Below are 23,256 nucleotides of genomic sequence, written 5' to 3' on the forward strand. Positions count from 1 at the left end.
CGATGCTGCCAATTCAGTCTAGAGTCTAGAGGAAATTGACGAATGGAATGATGAGATTTTGCAAAAAACATTTTCTCTATGATTTCAACCATTATGTAGTAAATTGTAGGCCTACTGTTGCCTATTATCTATTATAAACAGCCAATCTGTCTGTCCTACTACTGTTTCCAAGGAAATCATCTTTATTAACATTACCTCACCGTAAAATCCTAATCATGAAGTTAGTTTTATCATTATTTTTGAAAATTAACCCCAAACTACAGTAACTGTCAAATGTTTGGACACACCTACTCATTCAAGGGTTTTTCTTTATTTTTACTATTTTATACATTGTAGAATAATAGTGAAGACATCAAAACTATGAAATAACACATATGGAATCTTGTAGTAAACAAAAAAAAAGTGTTAAACAAATAAAATATATTTGAGATTCTTCAAAGTAGCCACCCTTTGTCTTGATGACAGCTTTGCACACGCTTGGCATTCTCTCAACCAGCTTCATGAGGAACGCTTTTCCAACAGTCATGAAGGAGTTCCCACATATGCTGAGCACTTGTTGGCTGCTTTTCCTTCACTCTGGTGTCCAACTCATCCCAAACCATCTCAATTGTCTTGAGGTCGGGTGATTGTGGAGGCCAGGTCATCTGATGCAGCACTCCATCACTCTCCTTGGTCAACTAGCCCTTATACAGCCTGGAAAAACTTTTGACTGGTACTGTATATTCACTGTAGAATGCCCATTGTTGTAAAGTCACATGAAACTACTCCAACCAACCAACAGGGGTCACTCTAGAAGTGCGAATGAAACGTTACAATTCATGTCGCTGCCAACGTAGCCCTCTGTCCTACTGACTGACTTACTGGTGTTATGCCTACACCTCTGGGGAGGAAATATAATAGCCTTTTAAGTCATATTTCTATATTTAGTTGGACAATACTAGAATTGGAGAAGCACTCTGAGACCACAGTGATCACTTGCCATTTGTGGCCACAGTTGACACAGGTAGAATAACTGTCCTCAAACTGACTCGTTTCTCATCATGATTAACAGTAAGTACGTTACTACGGTTACAGATAAGAACCTTTTGTATGTCATGTTCCTTTCACCACAACCATTTACATAATATTTTCAATTGGTAAATTCCTCAAACCAATAAACCAGAGATAAAGGGTACAGGAAGAAGGTAAAGAATACTGTCCAATCAGCTTATTAAGTTACCTGTAGTGGGAGGGGCAGCAGGTGTGGTGTGTGTGTGTGTGTGTGTGTGTGTGTGTGTGTGTGTGTGTGTGTGTGTGTGTGTGTGTGTGTGTGTGTGTGTGTGTGTGTGTGTGTGTGTGTGTGTTTGTGTGTGAGTGTGTCGGTGTGTGTGTGTGTGTGTGTGTGTGTGTGTGTGTGTGTGTGTGTGTGTGTGTGTGTGTGTGTGTGTGTGTGTGTGTGTGTGTGTTAGCACAGCAGTGCCCAAATAAGGTGTACAACCCTGCCTCCAGCCCCAGTCTTCCTCCCTACACTAGTCTGGCAGAGTGACAGGTGGGAGGGGCGGGAGAGGAGGAGCCGGTGTCAACAGTACCCAGGTAGGCTACAGGTACAGCTACCTCCAGCCCCAGTGTTCCTCCCTACTCTTAGCAGAGGTGGAGGCAGAGGAAACCCAGACAGGTGTCATGTGTGTAGGCTACGGGCCATGGGACGGATGAAAATATGAACTGGGCTCTACTCCTTCAGGTCAGTCAATCATTAGAGAATTTCCTTATGACTTAATTAATGAATCACTGTAGGGCAATTTCTTTCATATCATCTGTCATATCATATATCATATCTTGTATCTATGTAATTGTCTAATAAATGAGTTCACCAAAAGGTCAGTGAACCGCTATAGGTCAATATGAGTGCAGTATCTTTGACTACATCTTGTCGTTCATGCATTGACACAAACTGATTTATAGTTTTCTCAGGAAGCTAATAAAGGCAATATGACCGTGTTATCTTTGACTACATTCATTCGTAGCCTGTTAATTTAGTTACTCTGGCAGCATAGTATTATTGTTGATCATTACTTGGTCCTTGTTTTGGTAGCTCTCAATATGACAGGGAGCTAGTGAATGGGTAATGGGATATTGTTGAGGAAAAGTCACAAAGTCCTTGAGTTAATGGGTTACTGTTGTGACTGGGAGCACATGAAAAAGAAGACCCTCTTTACACTCCTTGGGTGTTTAAAGAATAATGCTTGAGGATAGCTATTATTCACTATTAATATGGAACATCGTCATGTAAATATGTCAATTGTAATGTAAATTATGTGCATGTGTTTTGTTAAGTGCTTTTTTCATAATTATTCTTTATAATTCCACAAGCATGTTTTGTCGTTAGTCATGGTGCAGTAGGTTTGAATAGTAAGTGGATGGCGGAGGGGGTGTGAGATTAACGTACTACTGCGCACACACAGGATCTGGCCCCAATGCCACCCTAAATAGTGCACAATTCATTTTTTACGCTATGGGCCCTGGTCAGAAGTAGTGCACTGGGCCCTGGTTAGAAGTACTGCACTGGGCCCTGGTCAGAAGTACTGCACTGGGCCCTGGTCAGAAGTACTGCACTGGGCCCTGGTCAGAAGTACTGCACTGGGCCCTGGTCAGAAGTACTGCACTGGGCCCTGGTTAGAAGTACTGCACTGGGCCCTGGTCAGAAGTACTGCATTGGGCCCTGGTCAGAAGTACTGCACTGGGTCCTGGTCAGAAGTACTGCACTGGGCCCTGGTCAGAAGTACTGCACTGGGCCCTGGTCAGAAGTAGTGCACTGGGCCCTGGTTAGAAGTACTGCACTGGGCCCTGGTCAGAAGTACTGCATTGGGCCCTGGTCATAGTACTGCACTGGGCCCTGGTCAGAAGTCCTGCACTGGGCCCTGGTCAGAAGTACTGCACTGGGCCCTGGTCAGAAGTAGTGCACTGGGCCCTGGTCAGAAGTCTTGCACTGGGCCCTGGTCAGAAGTAGTGCACTGGGCCCTGGTCAGAAGTAGTGCACTGGGCCCTGGTTAGAAGTACTACACTGGGCCCTGGTCAGAAGTAGTGCACTGGGCCCTGGTCAGAAGTAGTGCACTGGGCCCTGGTCAGAAGTAGTGCACTGGGCCCTGGTCAGAAGTACTGCATTGGGCCCTGGTCAGAAGTCCTGCACTGGGCCCTGGTCAGAAGTACTGCACTGGGCCCTGGTCAGAAGTACTGCATTGGGCCCTGGTCAGAAGTCCTGCACTGGGCCCTGGTCAGAAGTAGTGCACTGGGCCCTGGTCAGAAGTGGTGCACTAAATAGGAATAGGGTGCCATTTAGGACTCAGGCACAGTCCCTTGTTTTAAAGTAGCCACTGAGGTAGAAATGTCACTGTTAATAATATATCATTAAAGGAAGGAAGATTTTTCCGTCCTAGCCTACTTCAGGGGAAAATTCCAAGGATCATCATTTCCTCATATGAATGTTTTTCCTCCTCACAACAATTTTCTCCAGTGTTTTAAGTTCCCTGTTCAGGTTCTCCTTTAGAATGTGGTACATATCAGTGATTTACTTCACACTAATGTCTTCTAGTGTTCCAAGTCCTACGTTTTCACTTCTATGTTCTCCTTTAGAACGTGCTGGTCACGGTCCATCTCAGGCAGATCCTGTGCTACGGTTCTGTTCGGATCTCGGTTCCAGAGGAGCAGGAGGCTGGGGTCCGGGTCGGGTCCATCGGGTCCACGTTCCCCCCCCTTTACCAGCTCCTGACCCAGTTCTACCTCAGGGTGGACCAGGAGACAGGGGATGTCTACACCACCGACAACAGGTGGTTATTTATGGCAACTCATTCTAGATGTGGTAGCCTACAGGCCTTCTGACTGTTTCTTTACATAACTGGATGGATTTCTGCACTTTTTTGACATTTGTTATTGCTGTATGTTTTTAATGTATAGCTGCTACTGATAAAGACACTTCCTCTTGACTAGTAGCAAAGTAATTATCTACACTATGTGACCAGAAGTATGTGGACACCTGCTCGTCGAACATCTCATTCCAAAATCATGGGCATTAATATGGAGTTGGTCCCCCCTTTGCTGCTATAACAGCCTCCACTCTTCTGGGAAGGCTTTCAACTAGATGTTGGAACATTGCTGCGGGGACTTGCATTCAGCCACAAGAACATTAGTGAGGTCGGGCACTGATGTTCGGTGATTAGGTCTGGCTCGCAGTCGGCGTACCAATTAATCCCAAAGGTTTTCGATGGGGTTGAGGTAAGGGCTCTGTGCAGGACAGTCAAGTTCTTCCACACCAATCTCGACAAATAATTTCTGTATGGACCTCGCTTTGTGCACAGGGGCATTTTCATGCTGAAACAGGAAAGGGCCTTCCCCAAACTGTTGCCACAAAGTTGGAAGCACAGAATCATCTAGAATGTCATTGTATGCTGTAGCGTTAAGAATTCCCTTCACTGGAACTAAGGGGTCCAGCCCAAACCATGAAAAACAGCCCCAGACCATTATTCCTCCTCCACCAAACTTTACAGTTGGCACTATGCATTGGGGCAGGTAGCGTTTTCCTGGCATTCGCCAAACCCAGATTCATCCATCGGACTGCCAGATGGTGAAGCGTGATTCATCACTCCAGAGAACGTGTTTCCACTGCTCCAGAGTCCTATGGTGGTGAGCTTTGGCATTGCGCATGGTGATCTTAGGCTTGTGTGCTCGGCCATGGAAAACCATTTCATGAAGCTCTCGAATAATAGTTATTGTGCTGACGTTGCTTCCAGAGGCAGTTTGGAACTCGGTAGTGAGTGTTGCAACCGAGGACGGACGATTTTTACACCTTACGCGCTTCAGCACTCGGTGGTCCCGTTCTGTGAGCTTGTGTGGCCTACCACAACCGCGATAACAGTACTTACAGTTGACCGGTCAGCTCTAGCAGGGCAGAAATTTGACTAACTGACTTGTTGGAAAGGTGGCATCCTATTACGGTGCCACTTCAAAAGTCACTGAGCTCTTAAGTACGGGCCATTCTACTGCCAATGTTTGTCCATGGAGATTGCATGGCTGTCTGTTCGATTTTACACACCTATCAGCAACGGGTGTGGCTGAAATAGCCGAATCCACTAATTTGAAGGGGTGTCCATATACTTTTGTTTATATAGTGTATGTTGTAACAGTAATTTATCCATCTATCTATTGCAGGATGGACCGAGAGGCCCTGTGTCCTGACCAACCCCAGGCTGGGGAGTGTATCGTCCCACATGACGCCATCGTGGGCCCTGAGGCAGAGCTGGTGAAGTTCATGGTAGTAGTAGAGGACATCAATGACCACGCTCCTCACTTTGACAACACTGAGATGCATCTGAGTGTCTCTGAGGATGTGGCTGTAGGGACCAGTTTCTTATTGGACGACCAAGCAGAGGACAGAGACATGGGACGTAACGGACGGCTGCAGTACCACCTAGAGGGAGCCGGTGGGTTTTTCAGTGTGACAGTAGAAGAAGAAGCAGCCATTTTGTTTTTGGTTGTGCGACAAGGACTAGACCGCGAGAAGCAGGATCTTCATGAGATGACTGTAGTGGCAACAGACTGTGGTTCTACCCCACTAAGCGCCACAGCAACGTTATTCATAAAAGTGACTGACGTGAACGATAACTGCCCAGAGTTTACCCTGGACAGCACCCAGAAGGTGGTTATTACAGCGGACACACCCAGAGACACAGTAGTAGCCAGGGTCAGAGCCACAGACCTAGACCTGGGCCCCAACGCTGCCATTACCTACTCCCTCAGCCCCAAGGTCTCAGAACGGGCCAGGGAACTCTTCAGTCTGGACAGTCACACTGGCCTGATCAACCTGAGAGGAGACTTCAGAGACTGCCACAGTGACAGTGTTAGTGACAGGGGAGAGGAGGTGGTGTTGAAAGTGTTAGCCAGCGGCCCCCACTGCCCCCCTGCAGATACTCAGGTAACCGTATCCCTGCTCCCTGCGCCATACCAGGAGAATGGCATAAAGATCAGGTTCATAGCAGAGCATCAAAACCAGACGATAGTGTTGCAGGAAAACCAGCCCCCCACTGTCTTGGCTTTGCTAGAGCTACCGGGGGATACTAGTAGTGTTAGAGGCTCATTGTCTCTCTCCATTGAAGGAGAGGTGCCGTTCTCTTTGAGCCTGCAGAATGGCAAATACCTCCTGTCGACATCAAAGCCCTTAGACTACGAGGTGAAGAGTGAATATCATGTTTCTGTAGTGATGCGTGGTGGTGTTGAAGAGCCTGCAGCTCAGGGCTTCCCCAGGAGAGTGATCCAGGTTAGGGTGGTGGATGTGAATGATAATGCTCCACAGTTTCTCCAGAGTCACTATATGATAGACATAGAGGAGAATAACCCTCCTGGGGTGTCTCTGCTGAGAGTCAGGGCGCAGGATGCAGACAGCGGTCAGAACGGGCAGGTCACCTACAAACTGGGTCGACCGTCACACACGGCGGCAGCAATAGCCCTTTATAGAATCGACCAGAACACAGGTCAGCTGACAGTTTCTGTACCCCTGGACAGGGAACAACAGGATGTTCACAGACTGACAGTTGTAGCCAGAGATAACGGCTTTCCTCCATTAGAGTCCTCTGTGATGGTGACAATCACCGTCCTGGACCAGAATGATAATGCTCCTGTCTTCCTCACCCCTCACTTCATCTTCTTCATCCCTGAGAATATACCTCCCCTGTCCCGGGTGGGGAAGGTGGGGGTATCGGACGTGGACGCAGGGCTTAACGGGGAGGTGGAGGTGAGGATGGTGAACAGCAGTGTCGGCCCCTTCGTCATAGACAACGCCCAGGGGACGCTGCGCTGCATGGCCGATATCGACCGCGAGAAACAGGACCGCTACGAGTTAGATCTCTTCGCCACCGACAACGGGCGCCCGTCACCTCTGACCTCCATCGCCAGGGTAACTGTGTTCATCGAGGATGTCAACGACAACCAGCCCCAGGTCATCCTACCCAGCAGCAACCTGTCGTGTCTCACCGTCTCCACGGGGACCACCACGGGCACCATGGTAACCAAGATCTACGCCATCGACAAGGACTCAGGGTTAAACTCGGAGATCACATACACCATTGCAGCGCGGGAACCACCAGGCACCTCTCCATCCTCCCATCACCACGGTGACAGCAGCAGCAGTCCCTTCCAGCTGGATGCTCGGTCCGGTAACGTGACCTTAGCCCAGAGACTCATGGGTAAGGACCTGGGGATGCACCACCTGTTCATCGTGGTGACTGACGGTGGGAAACCAGCGCCCCTCCACACCACCGTCTGGGTTAACCTGCTGGTCAACGACACCTTGGAACCATGCCACCTGGACACCATGCCCAGATCCCTGCCCTACAGACTGGCACAGACGCCCTCCGAAACACCCTCCGAGATGCCCGTCTGCGACAGACACGCTCAGTTGATCCTGCTGCTAGGCCTGGGCATGATGGTGGCCTCGCTCTGTCTGTTTCTGGTGACGGTTGTTTTATACATGAAACAGAGGAAGACATCTAGAGGGGAACCACAGCAGAGGAGGGGGATAAATGAGGAGAATCAGATTCCTCTACGCATTTCGGAGAGATATTACTCAGGAGAAGAGTTATAACGAGAGAGAGGCAGTGCCTGTTCTGACTGGACTCTATATTATGAATTGTTGACGTTTCTTGTATACCTTTTTAAAAGTATGAAATCAGTTCTACAATTAAATACATTTTCACTATTTTCACACAAAGGAGTCTCTCTCTTTCAATATTCTAAGATTAAAAGCTCTGGTTAAATGTCTGATACAATCCAATATACATTTTATCAAGCTAACGAATGAAGGACTGAGGAAGTAAAGGACAACGCTTTAAGGTGAGGTGATGAATTAAGGAACATCATTGATAACAAATGAAAGGAACCTTTCTCTCTTCATTTGCCGTGAGGTTTATATGTAATTTACTTCAGCAAATTGTAGACTAAAATTAGCAGTAGAAGCTAACCCAAAGTAATACATCCCAACAGCAAACAAAACAAGACTGTGTGACTTTGTTTATATGCCAAATAGCACCCTATTCCCAACATAGTGCCCTACTTTTGGAATGGCTCTGGTCAAAAGTAGTGCACTATATAGGGAATAGGGTGTCATTTGGGACAGAGACTATATCTAAATCAAAATGTGAGTGAGAATGAAATCTGAGACATTCAAGGAAATCATGAACTAGATATGTGACCTGTCAACAGAGGCAGACATTGATGTTAAATAACGGATTCAAATTCTAAACGTGTCTCGTATGTAAGTGTGAGAAGAAGAAAACACAAAGTGAAAGTGGTTTTAATCACAAGATCTTTATGTTCCGTTTCCATTATCTTTAGCCTGATCACTAGTGAGATCTTTATATTCTGTTTCCATTATCTTTAGCCTAATCCCTGGTCAAATCTTTGTTTGGTTTCCATTTTCTTGAGCCTAATCCCTGGTCAAATCTTTATGTTGGTTTCTATTTTCTTTAGCCTAATCCCTGGTCAGATCTTTATGTTGGTTTCCATTATCTGATCTTCTATCAGCCGAACACAAAATGCCTAACAAGACCCGACATACTTTGATCCAGTGTTTTCAAAGCTGGGAGACAGCTCAAAATAGAGAACTAAACCCTCTATTTCTATTTGTGCACCAGTTGTTTTTTTCTGTAAGGAATAAAACAACAAAAACAAAACATGAAAATTACATGTGTCCCTAAATAGACAGTAGGTGAACTGAATAGTCACTCACTGTAAACCTATAAGACCATGAACTGTCTGTGTGGGGTATCAGGTGTTAAGCAACTGTACGCTAGTCCCTTAATGACGACAGTGAGGAGAGAAACACAGAGCAGCTCTAGTCCCTTAATGACGACAGTGAGGAGAGAAACACAGAGCAGCTCTAGTCCCTTAATGACAACAGTGAGGAGAGAAACACAGAGCAGCTCTAGTCCCTTAATGACGACAGTGAGGAGAGAAACACAGAGCAGCTCTAGGCCCTTAATGACAACAGTGAGGAGAGAAACACAGAGCAGCTCTAGTCCCTTAATGACGACAGTGAGGAGAGAAACACAGAGCAGCTCTAGGCCCTTAATGACAACAGTGAGGAGAGAAACACAGAGCAGCTCTAGTCCCTTAATGACGACAGTGAGGAGAGAAACACAGAGCAGCTCTAGGCCCTTAATGACGACAGTGAGGAGAGAAACACAGAGCAGCTCTAGTCCCTTAATGACGACAGTGAGGAGAGAAACACAGAGCAGCTCTAGGCCCTTAATGACAACAGTGAGGAGAGAAACACAGAGCAGCTCTAGGCCCTTAATGACAACAGTGAGGAGAGAAACACAGAGCAGCTCTAGGCCTGAAGACTGAGATCTGGTTCATACAAACCTGGGTTCAAACAGTATTTGAAATCTTTAAAATACTTGATCTATGCTTAATTGAGCTTGTCTGCCGCAACGGAACCAATAGAATAGTACCTGAAACATGCAAACCCCGCCCATCTGGCACTCCAGGGAGCCTCAAGCAAATGCTCAAAGATTGTTTATGATTTCAAATACTATTTGAACCCAGGTCTGGTCTAAACTGAGGTAACGGCCCAGGTTAAGTTGATTGGAGCTTTCTCCAATTTCCCACTCTGACTGATGGCTGCTCTCAGGTATTTAGACACACTGAGGGTTTAATGTTCCTCTTGAGGGGAGGTGATGAAAGTTCCTCCAAGGAGCTGCTTAGAGGACTGCAGGAGGCCGAGGGTCAGGTAGGGAGGGAAGGTGAGGAGGTGTGGTGAGGAATGGGGAAGGCAGGAGAGACAGGTGGGAGGTAGTGGGGGGGGAGGGATGGTGACGGTAGAAGAGGTAAGGATGCAGTGAGAGAGACAGGGGAGACGCTGGGTCAAGGCAGGACAGAATAGGCGGTGGGACGGAGTGAGGGGCTGTAAGTTGCATATGGACAGACAGGTGAGAGGCTGGGGGGGGGATGTAGATGGGGGAGGGGGAGGGGTTGTATGGGTCAACAGACAGGTGAGAGGCTGGGGGGGGGGATGGATGGGGGAGGGGGAGGGGTTGTATGGGTCAACAGACAGGTGAGAGACTGGGGGGGTAGATGGGGGAGGGGGAGGTGTTGTATGGGTCAACAGACAGGTGAGAGACTGGGGATGTAGATGGGGGAGGGGGAGGGGTTGTATGGGTCAACAGACAGGTGAGAGACTGGGGATGTAGATGGGGGAGGGGGAGGGGTTGTATGGGTCAACAGACAGGTGAGAGGCTGGGGGGGTAGATGGGGAGGGGTTGTATGGGTCAACAGACAGGTGAGAAGCTGGGGGGGTAGATGGGGAGGGGGAGGGGTTGTATGGGTCAACAGACAGATGAGAGGCTGGGGGGGTAGATGGGGGAGGGGGAGGGGTTGTATGGGTCAACAGACAGGTGAGAAGCTGGGGGCGTAGATGGGGGAGGGGTTGTATGGGTCAACAGACAGGTGAGAAGCTGGGGGCGTAGATGGGGGAGGGGTTGTATGGGTCAACAGACAGGTGAGAAGCTGGGGGGGTAGATGGGGGAGGGGTTGTATGGGTCAACAGATAGGTGAGAAGCTGGGGGGGTAGATGGGGGAGGGGTTGTATGGGTCAACAGACAGGTGAGAAGCTGGGGGGGTAGATGGGGGAGGGGTTGTATGGGTCAACAGACAGGTGAGAAGCTGGGGGGGTAGATGGGGGAGGGGTTGTATGGGTCAACAGACAGGTGAGAGGCTGGGGGGGTAGATGGGGGAGGGGTTGTATGGGTCAACAGACAGGTGAGAAGCTGGGGGGTAGATGGGGAGGGGTTGTATGGGTCAACAGACAGGTGAGAAGCTGGGGGGGTAGATGGGGGAGGGGTTGTATGGGTCAACAGACAGGTGAGAAGCTGGGGGGTAGATGGGGAGGGGTTGTATGGGTCAACAGACAGGTGAGAAGCTGGGGGGGTAGATGGGGGAGGGATTGTATGGGTCAACAGACAGGTGAGAAGCAGCAGCAGCAAGGCACACCACCATCTCAAGTCACAAAGCGAGCCCTCTCTCCATCACCCGATATCTGCCATTCTCACTTCACTAATGTAGTGTTAGATCACATTTCACCCAGCCAGGACAGAATGCGCTGTACTGTACTTCTAAAAGAAGTAGACTAGTTCTTCTGCTGTTGTCAGGAGCCTTGATCAGAAGGGTGCAATGTTACAGAGCCCACTGTTAGAAGAGTATTCTGTAGACCAGGTGTGATTGTCTGTTATAGAATAGAGTCGTGTCAGCTCTCTTCCCTGTCAAAGGCCCTGTTCAGGACAACGTTACAGAAGAGACCCCTGACATGTTACCAGGTGTAGACCAGATGTGATTATAGAATAGGGAGTCGTGTCAGCTCTCCTCTCTGTCAAAGGCCCTGTTCAGGACAACGTTACAGAAGAGACCCCTGACATGTTACCAGGTGTAGACCAGATGTGATTATAGAATAGGGAGTCGTGTCAGCTCTCTTCCCTGTCAAAGGCCCTGTTCAGGACAACGTTACAGAAGAGACCCCTGACATGTTACCAGGTGTAGACCAGATGTGATTATAGAATAGGGAGTCGTGTCAGCTCTCCTCTCTGTCAAAGGCCCTGTTCAGGACAACGTTACAGAAGAGACCCCTGACATGTTACCAGGTGTAGACCAGATGTGATTATAGAATAGGGAGTCGTGTCAGCTCTCCTCTCTGTCAAAGGCCCTGTTCAGGACAACGTTACAGAAGAGACCCCTGACATGTTACCAGGTGTAGACCAGATGTGATTATAGAATAGGGAGTCGTGTCAGCTCTCCTCTCTGTCAAAGGCCCTGTTCAGGACAACGTTACAGAAGAGACCCCTGACATGTTGCCAGGTGTAGACCAGATGTGATTATTGAATAGGGAGTCGTGTCAGCTCTCCTCGTCTTTGAGACATTCTGACTGTTTCACCTTACTAAAGTGAATACTTCCCAGGTGAGAAATGTGATATGATAACTGACACTGTTCTTATCTTCAGGTACTCAGGCAGGCCCTCATTCCTTAGTATCCAGTCCATTCCTTAGTATCCAGTCTATTCATTAGTATCCAGTCTATTCCTTAGTATCCAGTCTATTCCTTAGTATCCAGTCTATTCCTTAGTATCCAGTCCATTCCTTAGTATCCAGTCTATTCATTAGTATCCAGTCTATTCATTAGTATCCAGTCTATTCATTAGTATCCAGTCTATTCCTTAGTATCCAGTCCACTCCTTAGTATCCAGTCTATTCCTTAGTATCCAGTCTATTCCTTAGTATCCAGTCCATTCCTTAGTATCCAGTCTATTCCTTAGTATCCAGTCTATTCCTTAGTATCCAGTCTATTCCTTAGTATCCAGTCTATTCCTTGGTATCCAGTCTATTCCTTGGTATCCAGTCTATTCCTTGGTATCCAGTCTATTCCTTAGTATCCAGTCTATTCCTTAGTATCCAGTCTATTCCTTGGTATCCAGTCTATTCCTTAGTATCCAGTCTATTCATTAGTATCCAGTCTATTCCTTAGTATCCAGTCTATTCCTTAGTATCCAGTCTATTCCTTAGTATCCAGTCTATTCCTTAGTATCCAGTCCATTCCTTAGTATCCAGTCTATTCATTAGTATCCAGTCTATTCATTAGTATCCAGTCTATTCATTAGTATCCAGTCTATTCATTAGTATCCAGTCTATTCCTTAGTATCCAGTCCACTCCTTAGTATCCAGTCTATTCCTTAGTATCCAGTCTATTCCTTAGTATCCAGTCCATTCCTTAGTATCCAGTCTATTCCTTAGTATCCAGTCTATTCCTTAGTATCCAGTCTATTCCTTAGTATCCAGTCTATTCCTTAGTATCCAGTCTATTCCTTGGTATCCAGTCTATTCCTTAGTATCCAGTCTATTCCTTAGTATCCAGTCTATTCATTAGTATCCAGTCTATTCCTTAGTATCCAGTCTATTCCTTAGTATCCAGTCTATTCCTTAGTATCCAGTCTATTCCTTGGTATCCAGTCTATTCCTTAGTATCCAGTCTATTCCTTAGTATCCAGTCTATTCCTTAGTATCCAGTCTATTCCTTAGTATCCAGTCTATTCCTTAGTATCCAGTCTATTCCTTGGTATCCTTAATATCTGTAGACTGTTGTTCATAGGGAGGGAAAACATCAAACAAGACTTACCTGCATGTCACAAAGTTAAGAAGAATCAAAATGAAAAAGGCTGCAGGTTGCAACATGTCCAATTAGCACAACAGGATGAAACAGAACACAGAGACTACAAATCAATGTTTACTATATATCCAGCTTTGAAACACTACAACTGTCATAGAAACAATTCCTGTTCAGTCAGTTCTCTCAGCTTCTTCACAAGTTAAGACAGGTGACAGAAAAGGAATGAAATTGTTTTTCTGAGCGAACTCCCCTTATCACATAATCTTTCCAACGATGTTGAAACATGACACCATAGTCGTTGAAATAATTATTCAAGCCTTTGGAGTTTGGCACCTTGGGTAATTCCACCTGTCATCATGCTCGGTTTGAAGTGTGTGTGTGTGTGTGGGTGGGAGAGTGTGTGTGTGTGTGTATGGGTGGGAGAGTGTGTGTGGGTAGATGTGTGGGTGTGTGTGTGTGTGTGTGTGGGTGGGAGTGTGTGTGTGTGTGATGGGTGGGAGAGTGTGTGTGGGTAGATGAGTGTGTGTGTGTGTGTGTGTGTGTGTGTGTGTGTGGGTGGGAGAGTGTGTGTGTGTGTGTGTGTGTGTGTGTGTGTGTGTGTGTGTGTGTGTGTGTGTGTGTGTGTGTGTGTGTGTGTGTGTGTGTGTGTGTGTGTGGGGGGGGGTAGATGAGTGTGTGTGTGTGTGTGTATGGGTGGGAGTGTGTGTGTTTGTGTGTGTGTGTGTGTGTGTGTGTGTGTGTGTGTGTGTGTGTGTGTGTGTGTGTGTGTGTGTGTGTGTGTGTGTGTGTGTGTGTGTGTGGGTAGATGAGTGTGTGTGAGTGTGTATGGGTGGGAGAGTGTGTGTGGGTAGATGTGTGTGTGTGTGGGGGGGGGGGGGGGGGGGTAGATGGGTGTGTGTGTGTGTGTGTGTGTGTGTGTGTGTGTGTGTGTATGTGTGTGTGTGTGTGTGTGTGTGTGTGTGTGTGTGTGTGTGTGTGTGTATGTGTGTGTGTGTGTGTATGGATGGGAGTGTGTGTGTGTGTGTGTGTGTGTGTGTGTGTGTGTGTGTGTGTGTGTGTGTGTGTGTGTGTGTGTGTGTGTGTGTGTGTGTGTGTGTGTGCAACCTCCTAAATATACATCAAGGTAGACAGACACTATATATCACCAACTAGTTTCCTCTACTGTGTCTCCATCCTCATTCCTCCTTAGCGTGTGACTTGGTTTACACAGCAGTCAACTGGACGTTGAGAAAGCCTCACAGACTCCTCAGAGAGAATCCATAGTTCAATGGAATGTCAGTGAATTTCCAAAAGCACCAAGGAGGAGTGGTTATATCCTCTTCCTGAACCCTGAGTCATCTTCAGGTATTCCATGGTGGAAGAGAACCTCTTCAAACTGTAGTCTACCCATTCTCAACTTAAAAAATGTAATAAATAAAATACTCCAGCCTAAACTTAAACAACTTAAAGCAGGTAGAAAGTGTGTAGAAATTATATTTAACTTTTTTTTTAAATGTTATAATTGAATCTCTGAAGGAAAAAAAAATCCCAGTATTTTCAATATAGCACTATTAGCCGTGTTATTTTGGTTAATTTTGTGGTCTCAAGACAGAGTTTATTAACATTCTTCATCAAGAATATGGGCAACATTTGATTATTGACAATGGAAGAGGTGGGGATGTTGTTCCCTTGTCATATAATTGCTACATGTACTATCAACATAACATTGAAAATAGTTTTCCAGATTGTAGTTTGGTGATGATTTTTTTTGCTACCCGATTATTGGGTCGCGACTCAGACAACCTGGTTGAATTTGGGTCCCGAGGCAAAACCAGTTAAGAACCACTGGTCTACCGGAAGTCTATTCCTATTCACAGGAGGAGCTTTGGTCTGAGGATTTCTCAGGTAGTCACCTGACATAGAAATGACCACAGCCTTATGAAAAGGGCATTTTATTTAGCAGATGAAGTTAGAATGGATCTAGTCTCGTGGACTCAGAACGTGAGAAGCCTGGGTTTCTGAGGCTATTACATCTAATACTGATTAGAGCTTGTGTAGAGCAGTAGAACTTACTGTGCATATGGAGTAGGCTTATCGTGTGTAATGCTGCCACCTGGTGGCTATGACGTGTGAGGGAAATTATATACTGTTCTTATATATATACACTGTACACCAGCGTTTCCCAAACTAAGGATCGCGAAAGCAATGTGGGGTCATCTAATTTGAGATTGGGTTTGCGGGAGAAACTGTGGATCCTAGAACCGGTGTTACTGATCTCCGGTAGCCGCTAGATGAGGTTGTAATAAACAGAGCGGTTTTGTTTTCTTCCTACAAACGTGGATCTATCTTTTGAACGGTTTAAGCTACACAATATTATGACCTCATCACTGAAAGATAAGACTGGAACCCATATGTGTCTTCTGTTACCCTCTACGATGCCCACAAGCCTCATAAGAACAATAGACCAGACCAGGCACTAAATCAGACAAGGGGGGGGAAAAGAACTTCGTCAATGATTATGTTCTTTTATACACAGACGAGCATACTAAATTATTGCCTGAACTTCCCAATACTTTTCTGATGCATTTCAGTCAATTCAAACCATACTTCCTTCAGCTTTAAATACTGTCGAAGGGACTGTCAGACTGATTTGTAATCGACTGTCATAGTAAAAAAGTAAGCATTGGCAGCTGATTATGTCTTTTGTACATGGTGGGGTTGCGAGAGAAAAAAAATGGGCCCAAAAATGTGGTCACGGGCAAAAAAGCTTGGGAACCCCTGTTTTTTTAGACCAGTTTTTTGCAGTTAATTTCATCCTTGACTTTATAAGTAAAATATATTTGAGTAGTAAAGAGGTAAACAACACCAACGAGTCCCACACAGTTTGCAACAAAACATACCAGAGTGGGTCGTCGTTTACTAAGGCTACATACAGTAAATTATTGGGATCATCTGGTTACCACCAGTGTTTGGAGTACATTGAGTTCGTTGACAAAACAGACCATGGTACGCCTTTTCACATGAGATTTATTTGTCAAAGGTCCGTGGTGAGTCTGTCTAAACTATGTGATTATAGGTTTATATATATTTTACTGTTATAGTATTTCTAAGTAGCAGCCATTTACCAGCCAGGGAAACTCGTTGTTCTCACTTTATGACAGAACATCGAGAGTTTTCTGCCTGACTGTGGCCTTTTAACCTGAATTCTCAGCCTGGCTGAGAAGTCAAATCAAATCTTATTTTATTGGTCACATACACATGGTTAGCATATGTTATTTTGAGTGTAGCAAAATGCTTGTGCTTCTACTGCAGCAATATCTAATATGTAATCTAACAATTCCACAACAACTACCTAATGCACAAATCTAAGTAAAGGAATGGAATAAGAATATACATATAAATATATGGATGAACAATGACTGAGTGGCATAGACAAGATGCAATAGATGGTATAAAATACAATATATACATGTGCGATGAGCAATGCAAGATGTAAACATTATTAAAGTGGCATTATTAAAGTGACTAGTGATCCATTTATGAAAGTGGCCAATGATTTCAAGTCTGTATGTAGGCAGAAGCCTCACTGTGTTAGTGATGGCTGTTTAACAGTCTGATGGCCTTGAGATAGAAGCTATTTTTCAGTCTCTCGGTCCCAGCTTTGATGCACCTGTACTGACCTCGCCTTCTGGATTGTAACGGAGTGAACAGGCAGTGGCTCGGATGGTTGTTGTCCTGGCTCGGATGGTTGTTGTCTGGAAGCAAGACGTCGGTGTCCGTGACGTGGCTGTTTTCTTTTTGTAGTCCAAGATTGTCTGTAGACCCTGCCACATACTTCTCGTGTCTGAGCCGTTGAATTGCGACTCCACCCTATACCGACATTTCGCTTGTTTGATTGCCTTGAGAAGGGGATAACTACACTGTTTGTATTCGGCCATATTCCCGGTCAACTTTCAATGGTTAAATGCGGTGGTTCGCGTTTTCAGTTTTGTGTGAATGCCGTCATCCATCCACGGTTTCTGGTTAGGGTAGGTTTTAATAGTCACAGTGGGTACAACATCTCCTATGCACTTCCTTATAAACTCCCTCACCAAATCAACATATAAATCAATATTACTCTCTGAGGCTACCCGGGAACATGTCCCAGTCCGCGTGATCAAAACAATCTTGAAGCGTGGATTCCGATTGGTCAGACCAGCGTTGAATAGTCCATGTCACAGGTACATGTTCTCAAATTTGCTTTGTTAAAATCCCCAGCTACAATAAATGCAGCCTCAGGATATGTGGTTTCCAGTTTGCATAAAGTCCAGTGAAGTTCCTTGAGGGCCGTCGTGGTATTGGCTTGAGGGGGGATATACACGGCTGTGACGATAACCGAGGAGAGTTCTCTTGGGAGATAATACGGTCGGCATTTGATTGTGAGGAATTCTAGGTAAGGTGAACAAAAGGACTTGAGTTCCTGTATGTTGTTACAATTACACCATGAGTCGTTAATCATGAAACATACACCCTCACCCTTCTTCTTCCTGGAGAGATATTTATTTCTGTCGGCGCGACGCACAAAGAATCCCGGTGGCTGTACTGACTACGACAGCATATCCAGAGAGAGCCATGTTTCCGTGAAACAGAGTATGTTACAATCCCTGATGTCGCTCTGGAAAGCAACCCTTGCCCTAATTTTGTCTACCTTGTTATCTAGAGACTGGACATTGTCGAGTAATATACTCGGAAGCGGCGGGTGGTGTGCGCGCCTCCGATGTCGGACCAGAAGGCCGCTCCGTCTACCTCTTCTGCGGCGATGTTGTTTTGGGTCAGCCCAAAGAACAGTGCCTGAGTGTGGCAGTGTTTGGCTCTGGATAAGAGCACCTGCTAAATGCCTTAAATGTTAAATGTAGATTATCCAGTGTCCACAGCAACTCTGTTGATTATTCTCTACCCTCTGTGCATGTGGTGTACTATGGTGTTAGTGTAACGGATGTGAAATGGCTAGCTAGTTAGCGGTGGTGCGCGCTAATAGCCTTTCAATCGGTGACGTCACTTGCTCTGAGACCTTGAAGTAGTGGTTCCCCTTGCTCTGCAAGGGCCGCGGCTTTTGTGGAGCGATGGCTAACGATGCTTCGTGGGTGACTGTTGTTGATGCGTGCAGAGGGTCCCTGGTTCGCGCCTGGGTCGGGGCGAGGGGACAGACTAAAGTTAAACTGTTACATTAGCCATGCTCTCACTAACCCTCATCTTTTCTCTTTCTCTGTGTCCCCTTCCAGAGGGCCTGAGGCTGAGGACACCCTGGCCTGACACCGGGACGTGCCTTCCCCAATCCACCTGGCCCCCCTCTACCTGCTACCTGCCTGTTGCTGCCTCCACTGGTTCTGTCTCCCCCTCAAATCACTGACCCCCACCCCACATACTTGGATTCCATTACTTACCATGACGTCTTTATGATGAGCCATCTGACCGTGGGGTCTTGAAGTGTTAGTTATTTCTGGATATTGTCTGAGCCTGCTGGCTATTAATATTGGTATTGATCTTTCCTTATTGAAATGGCGAATAAAGGAAGACTGCTTTCATTTTCAATCAAGACAATGTTAGAGATTTAATGTATGCTTTTATATGGCCTATATCTCTGTATTACATTCAGCAAGTCAAATAAAGATTAGTGCAAACAGGAAGTGTGACTTCTTTCCCTAATGATTTCCTAAGGCTGAGGTATTTAGGCAGTTATCAGTTATTCTACACCAAGGCTAGATGAGGCTGAATGGCAACAACACCACACACAACTACAATGCAACTCATTCATCTCATTGGTACACGACTGCTCAGTCTGTTGAATATTCAATCAACGGAAAGATGGATTTCTTGTCTGAATTAAGGTTTTATTAAACCTTCAAAAGCAACACGCACAATAAAGGAAGTTTATAAAATAAAGTCGTTGACAGGAAAAGTGATTTACTACATCAATTATAGTCACAGCCTCTCCCATTAGTTTGATTAACTGGGGTAACGGGATGGAGAAATGGTTTACAGTACAGTAAGCGGGGCTCAACAGGCAGAATGCATCCCAAAAGGCACCCTATTCCCTATGACTTTTTCCTGTATAATGGGGCTCTGGTCTAAAGTAGAGCACTATGTATAGGGAATAGGGTGCCATTTGGGATACACATCATCTGTTGATGAAGCCACCTGAAATCGATGGCTGCATACCAATCATCCATCTCTCTCCTCATGGATAATAAGGTGAGGAAACAGTCCATGTCAGCCAGGACCAACTTTTTAAAGAAATACAATTTATTTCCATCTCTAGTTACAGAAAATTGCGGTAAACAGCGCCACACTCAGGCAGAAAATGTAATATTCTATTCTAGCCAGGCCTGTCTTCTCAAAGAAAACACAATTTCATTCTCTCCATTTGAGCAAAATAAGTGGTTTTGTCATGGTCACCAGAAAATCCGAACAATTCAGGTAAAGAGCACCACAGTCAAGCAGAAAAATCTGAATGTTCTATCATACAGTGAGAACAATTAGTTTCTCTGGCTACTTAGAAATACTTTAAAAAGTTAATGAATAGATGACATTCACTCAGCAGTATAAAGTATTAAGTAAAAGTATTTTCAAGTACTCCTTAAGTAGTTGTTTGGGGTAACTTTACTTTACTATTCATCTTTTTGACAACTCTTACTTTTCCTTCACTACATTCCTAAAGAAAATAATGTACTTTTTACTCCATATATTTTCCCTGACACCCAAAAGTACTCGCTACATTTTGAATGCTTAGCAGGACAGAAAATGGTCCAAATCACACACTTATCAACAGAACCTCCCTGGTCATTCCTACTGCCTCTGATCTGGCGGACTCACTAAACACAAATGCATCGCTTGTAAATTATGTTGGACTGTTGGAATGTATCCCTGGCTATCTGTAAATAAAAATAAAAATATAAAATTGTGCTGTCTGGTTTGGTTAATATAAATTATTTTAATTATTCATGCTTTTACTCTTGATACTTAAGTATATTTAAAACCAAATACTTTTAGACTTTTACTCAAGTAATCATTTATTGGGTGACTTTCACTTTCACTTGAGTCATTTTCTATTAAGGTATCTTTACTTTTACTACAGTATGACAATTGGGTACTTTTTCCACCACTGCTATAAACCTGTCTCCAATATAATCACACAGTTTACACAGACTCACCACGGACCTTTGACAAATAAATCTCATGTGAAAAGGCGTACCATGGTCTGTTTTGTCAACGAACTCAATGTACTCCAAACACTGGTGGTAACCAGATGATCCCAATAATTGACTGTATGTAGCCTAGTAAACGATGCCCCCCTCTAGTATGTTCTGTTGCAAACTGTCTGGGACTCTGTTTACGATTCAAATATATTTTACATATCAAGTCAAAGACGAAATGAACCTCAAAACACTGGTCTGAAATGTATAAGCATAACTAGGCTACACAGACCCATGGTGGATACATTGTAAATGAAGAGGCATTTCCCCATATTAAACCGTGTCCCAGTCCAACATGCCTAGCTCTGCCCACTGGGGTATGTGGAGGCCTCTTTGAAATAAGCGCTCCTATCGCTGTGTTCCACCAGATCCAGTTATCTCACAACGCCGGCTTCAAACAGCTGCAAACAGCTTCAAAGCAGCGGACACCAACTGTTTCACACACAGCCACTAAGGGATGCACAGCGGCCTAATGTTCTCACACAGCGGCCTAATGTTCTCACACAACGGCCTAATGTTCTCACACACAGCGGCCTAATGTTCTCACACAACGGCCTAATGTTCTCACACAACGGCCTAATGTTCTCACACAGCGGCCTAATGTTCTCACACACAGCGGCCTAATGTTCTCACACAACGGCCTAATGTTCTCACACAGCGGCCTAATGTTCTCACACACAGCGGCCTAATGTTCTCACACAACGGCATAATGTTCTCACACACAGCGGCCTAATGTTCTCACACAACGGCATAATGTTCTCACACAATCAGCCTAATGACAGATATCTGTCAGAGAAAAATCAAGAGGAAACAGAATCTTTCCCGAAAAGTAGACTGATGATGTCACAGTGTATCAGTCCATATGTTCCAAAACGAAACTTTCCAAACTCCCATCAGCCACTACGTCATCTGGTCAGTCCAGCAATCATGGAGCTAGAAGAGAACCCAAACTGTCATTTTATACAAGATGTCAATAGCCTTTTATAGGCTCCATTCCTGTAGACTGTTAGCCTCGTACGAACCATCCTGATCTCTCAAGCTTACATTCTGTTTCGCTACATATATCCTTATAGCCGAAACAAAATGTATGCTCGCGAGATCAGGGTGGTTCATACAAGGCTAGTAGGCTGTGGCCTATGCCTGTCGATTCACATTGCACAACACAATAATAGGCTATTGTTTTGTTTATTATCCCATGAAACAGTAGGCCTACATCACTACTACTAGGCCTATTAGACTAGGCTACACTTGAAAACGAAAGAAAGAAAGAAAGAAAGAAAGAAAGAAAGAAAGAAAGAAAGAAAGAAAGAAAGAAAGAAAGAAAGAAAGAAAGAAAGAAAGAAAGAAAGAAAGAAAGAAAGAAAGAAAGAAAAAGAGAAAAATGAAGAAAAATAACATGGAACCTTTTCTGACAAGAAATCTTGGAGATGCTACCAAATGATATGCAAATACACATGGTGCTGCTTACCAACAATGAACTGAAGTAAATTTTTCCAAATTGCTACATTTCCTTTGAATATTACAGTTAAATATTACATGTTACAATTGACAATACGGCAAGTATAGCCCTTCATAGACCTCCTTCATTATCCTCCGTCTTGAACCGTAGTCCATTGAAAAGCGACCTTGTTTCTTTAAGATTCGACTGTCAGCCATCAACGGGTCTGTCTGTTCATTGTTGAAGAGAGAGCGAGTTGAGGTTGATGTTTTGGGGACTGAGGACAAGTCGTGCATAATATCACCCGAGCAGCTGCGGTGGAAAGCAGAACAGATCGCCTCTGTTGAGCGCACATCCTACCAGAGACAACATGGGTAAGTTATCTAAGTTTGTTAAGGTACCTCTAATAGGCTATTTATAGCCAACCAACCACAAACAAACGATACGTTTTCTTTGGTATTCTTTGAATGATTTTCGCATTGTAACATATAATATTAGGCAATGGCTGGCATGGAAGGGTAAGATTGCCTATACTCACTGGTGATGCCAGTACTATGTGATTCATTTAATGCTTCTAGAGGCACATACTGGCCTACTTTTCAGAAGTGCCTTGTCGCGTTTGCTTTCACTTACAATTTCTTCATTTTTTACCGAAATACCGTGTTCTAAGTAGTATTTGTTTGAGGAAAGTAGCAAGTGAATTAATTATAGGTCACTTTGCAACAATTTGAACAAAATGGGCTTCGGTTCCTAAAAATGTTAAACTTGCTTCCTCGGGCATACAGGGCTGTGATGTAACTGAGAAGTTAATTGAGGTTCCTATTAGGTCCGTATCTTTATTAGGATTGTTGAGGGACTTGAGGTCAGAACAGTGTAAATAGAGACAAGTGGAAACTGTTTAAACTAGAGCGAGAACCCCTGCACCTGTTGCTGGGTGACTATGCTATTTTCCTTCCTATGTGTACAGAGAAGTACTGCTATTTTGTCAAATTAACAAAATTGCTTGAACATAAGTATTGAGACTATAAAAGTAAAGTGTTGATTATCAAGTGTTGGTTATCACTGCATGTGATGGCGGTTAGTCAGTGTTCTTTCATTGGCAAACTTTTTAATTGGCTTAAAACTAATTTCCACACTGGTGTTGTTATGCAACCTGGAAGACAGTCTGATCTCTCGCTCACACACACAACCCTGGAGTCGCCGAGTGCATGTGTATGCTTCTCCTTCCTGCCATCTGTGCCAACTGTTATAATGGTACCAGCTCCAGCCAGTCTTCTGAGATCTTTCCCCACTTCCACCACAGACTAGTGGATGTCCCTCTGGTTATCACAAGCCTCCTTCTGCTCCTATAAACCCCAGTGTGGGTGCTGGAGGTGGCTCTGGCTATTGTTTGCGTGACATTGGTGGCCCTTGTCTTCCCAAACTGCACCGGG

The 23,256-nt window shown here is 45.0% G+C and overlaps 2 protein-coding genes across 2 annotated transcripts in view; both read left to right on the forward strand.

Moving 5' to 3' along the window:
• Positions 1 to 23,256, forward strand: part of LOC120047900 (BTB/POZ domain-containing protein KCTD16-like) — a 908,275-nt gene that overhangs the window by 274,541 nt on the left and 610,478 nt on the right. The window lies entirely within an intron of this gene.
• On the forward strand, positions 2,397 to 7,618 carry LOC120047818 (protocadherin-20-like). Its single transcript, XM_038993358.1, has 3 exons — positions 2,397 to 2,408; positions 3,610 to 3,803; positions 5,182 to 7,618. The coding sequence occupies exons 1-3, from the start codon at positions 2,397 to 2,399 to the stop codon at positions 7,607 to 7,609; spliced, it is 2,634 nt and encodes an 877-aa protein (XP_038849286.1). The 3' UTR covers positions 7,610 to 7,618.

Source organism: Salvelinus namaycush, chromosome 5, assembly GCF_016432855.1.
Source record: "Salvelinus namaycush isolate Seneca chromosome 5, SaNama_1.0, whole genome shotgun sequence".
Classification (NCBI taxonomy): domain Eukaryota; kingdom Metazoa; phylum Chordata; class Actinopteri; order Salmoniformes; family Salmonidae; genus Salvelinus; species Salvelinus namaycush.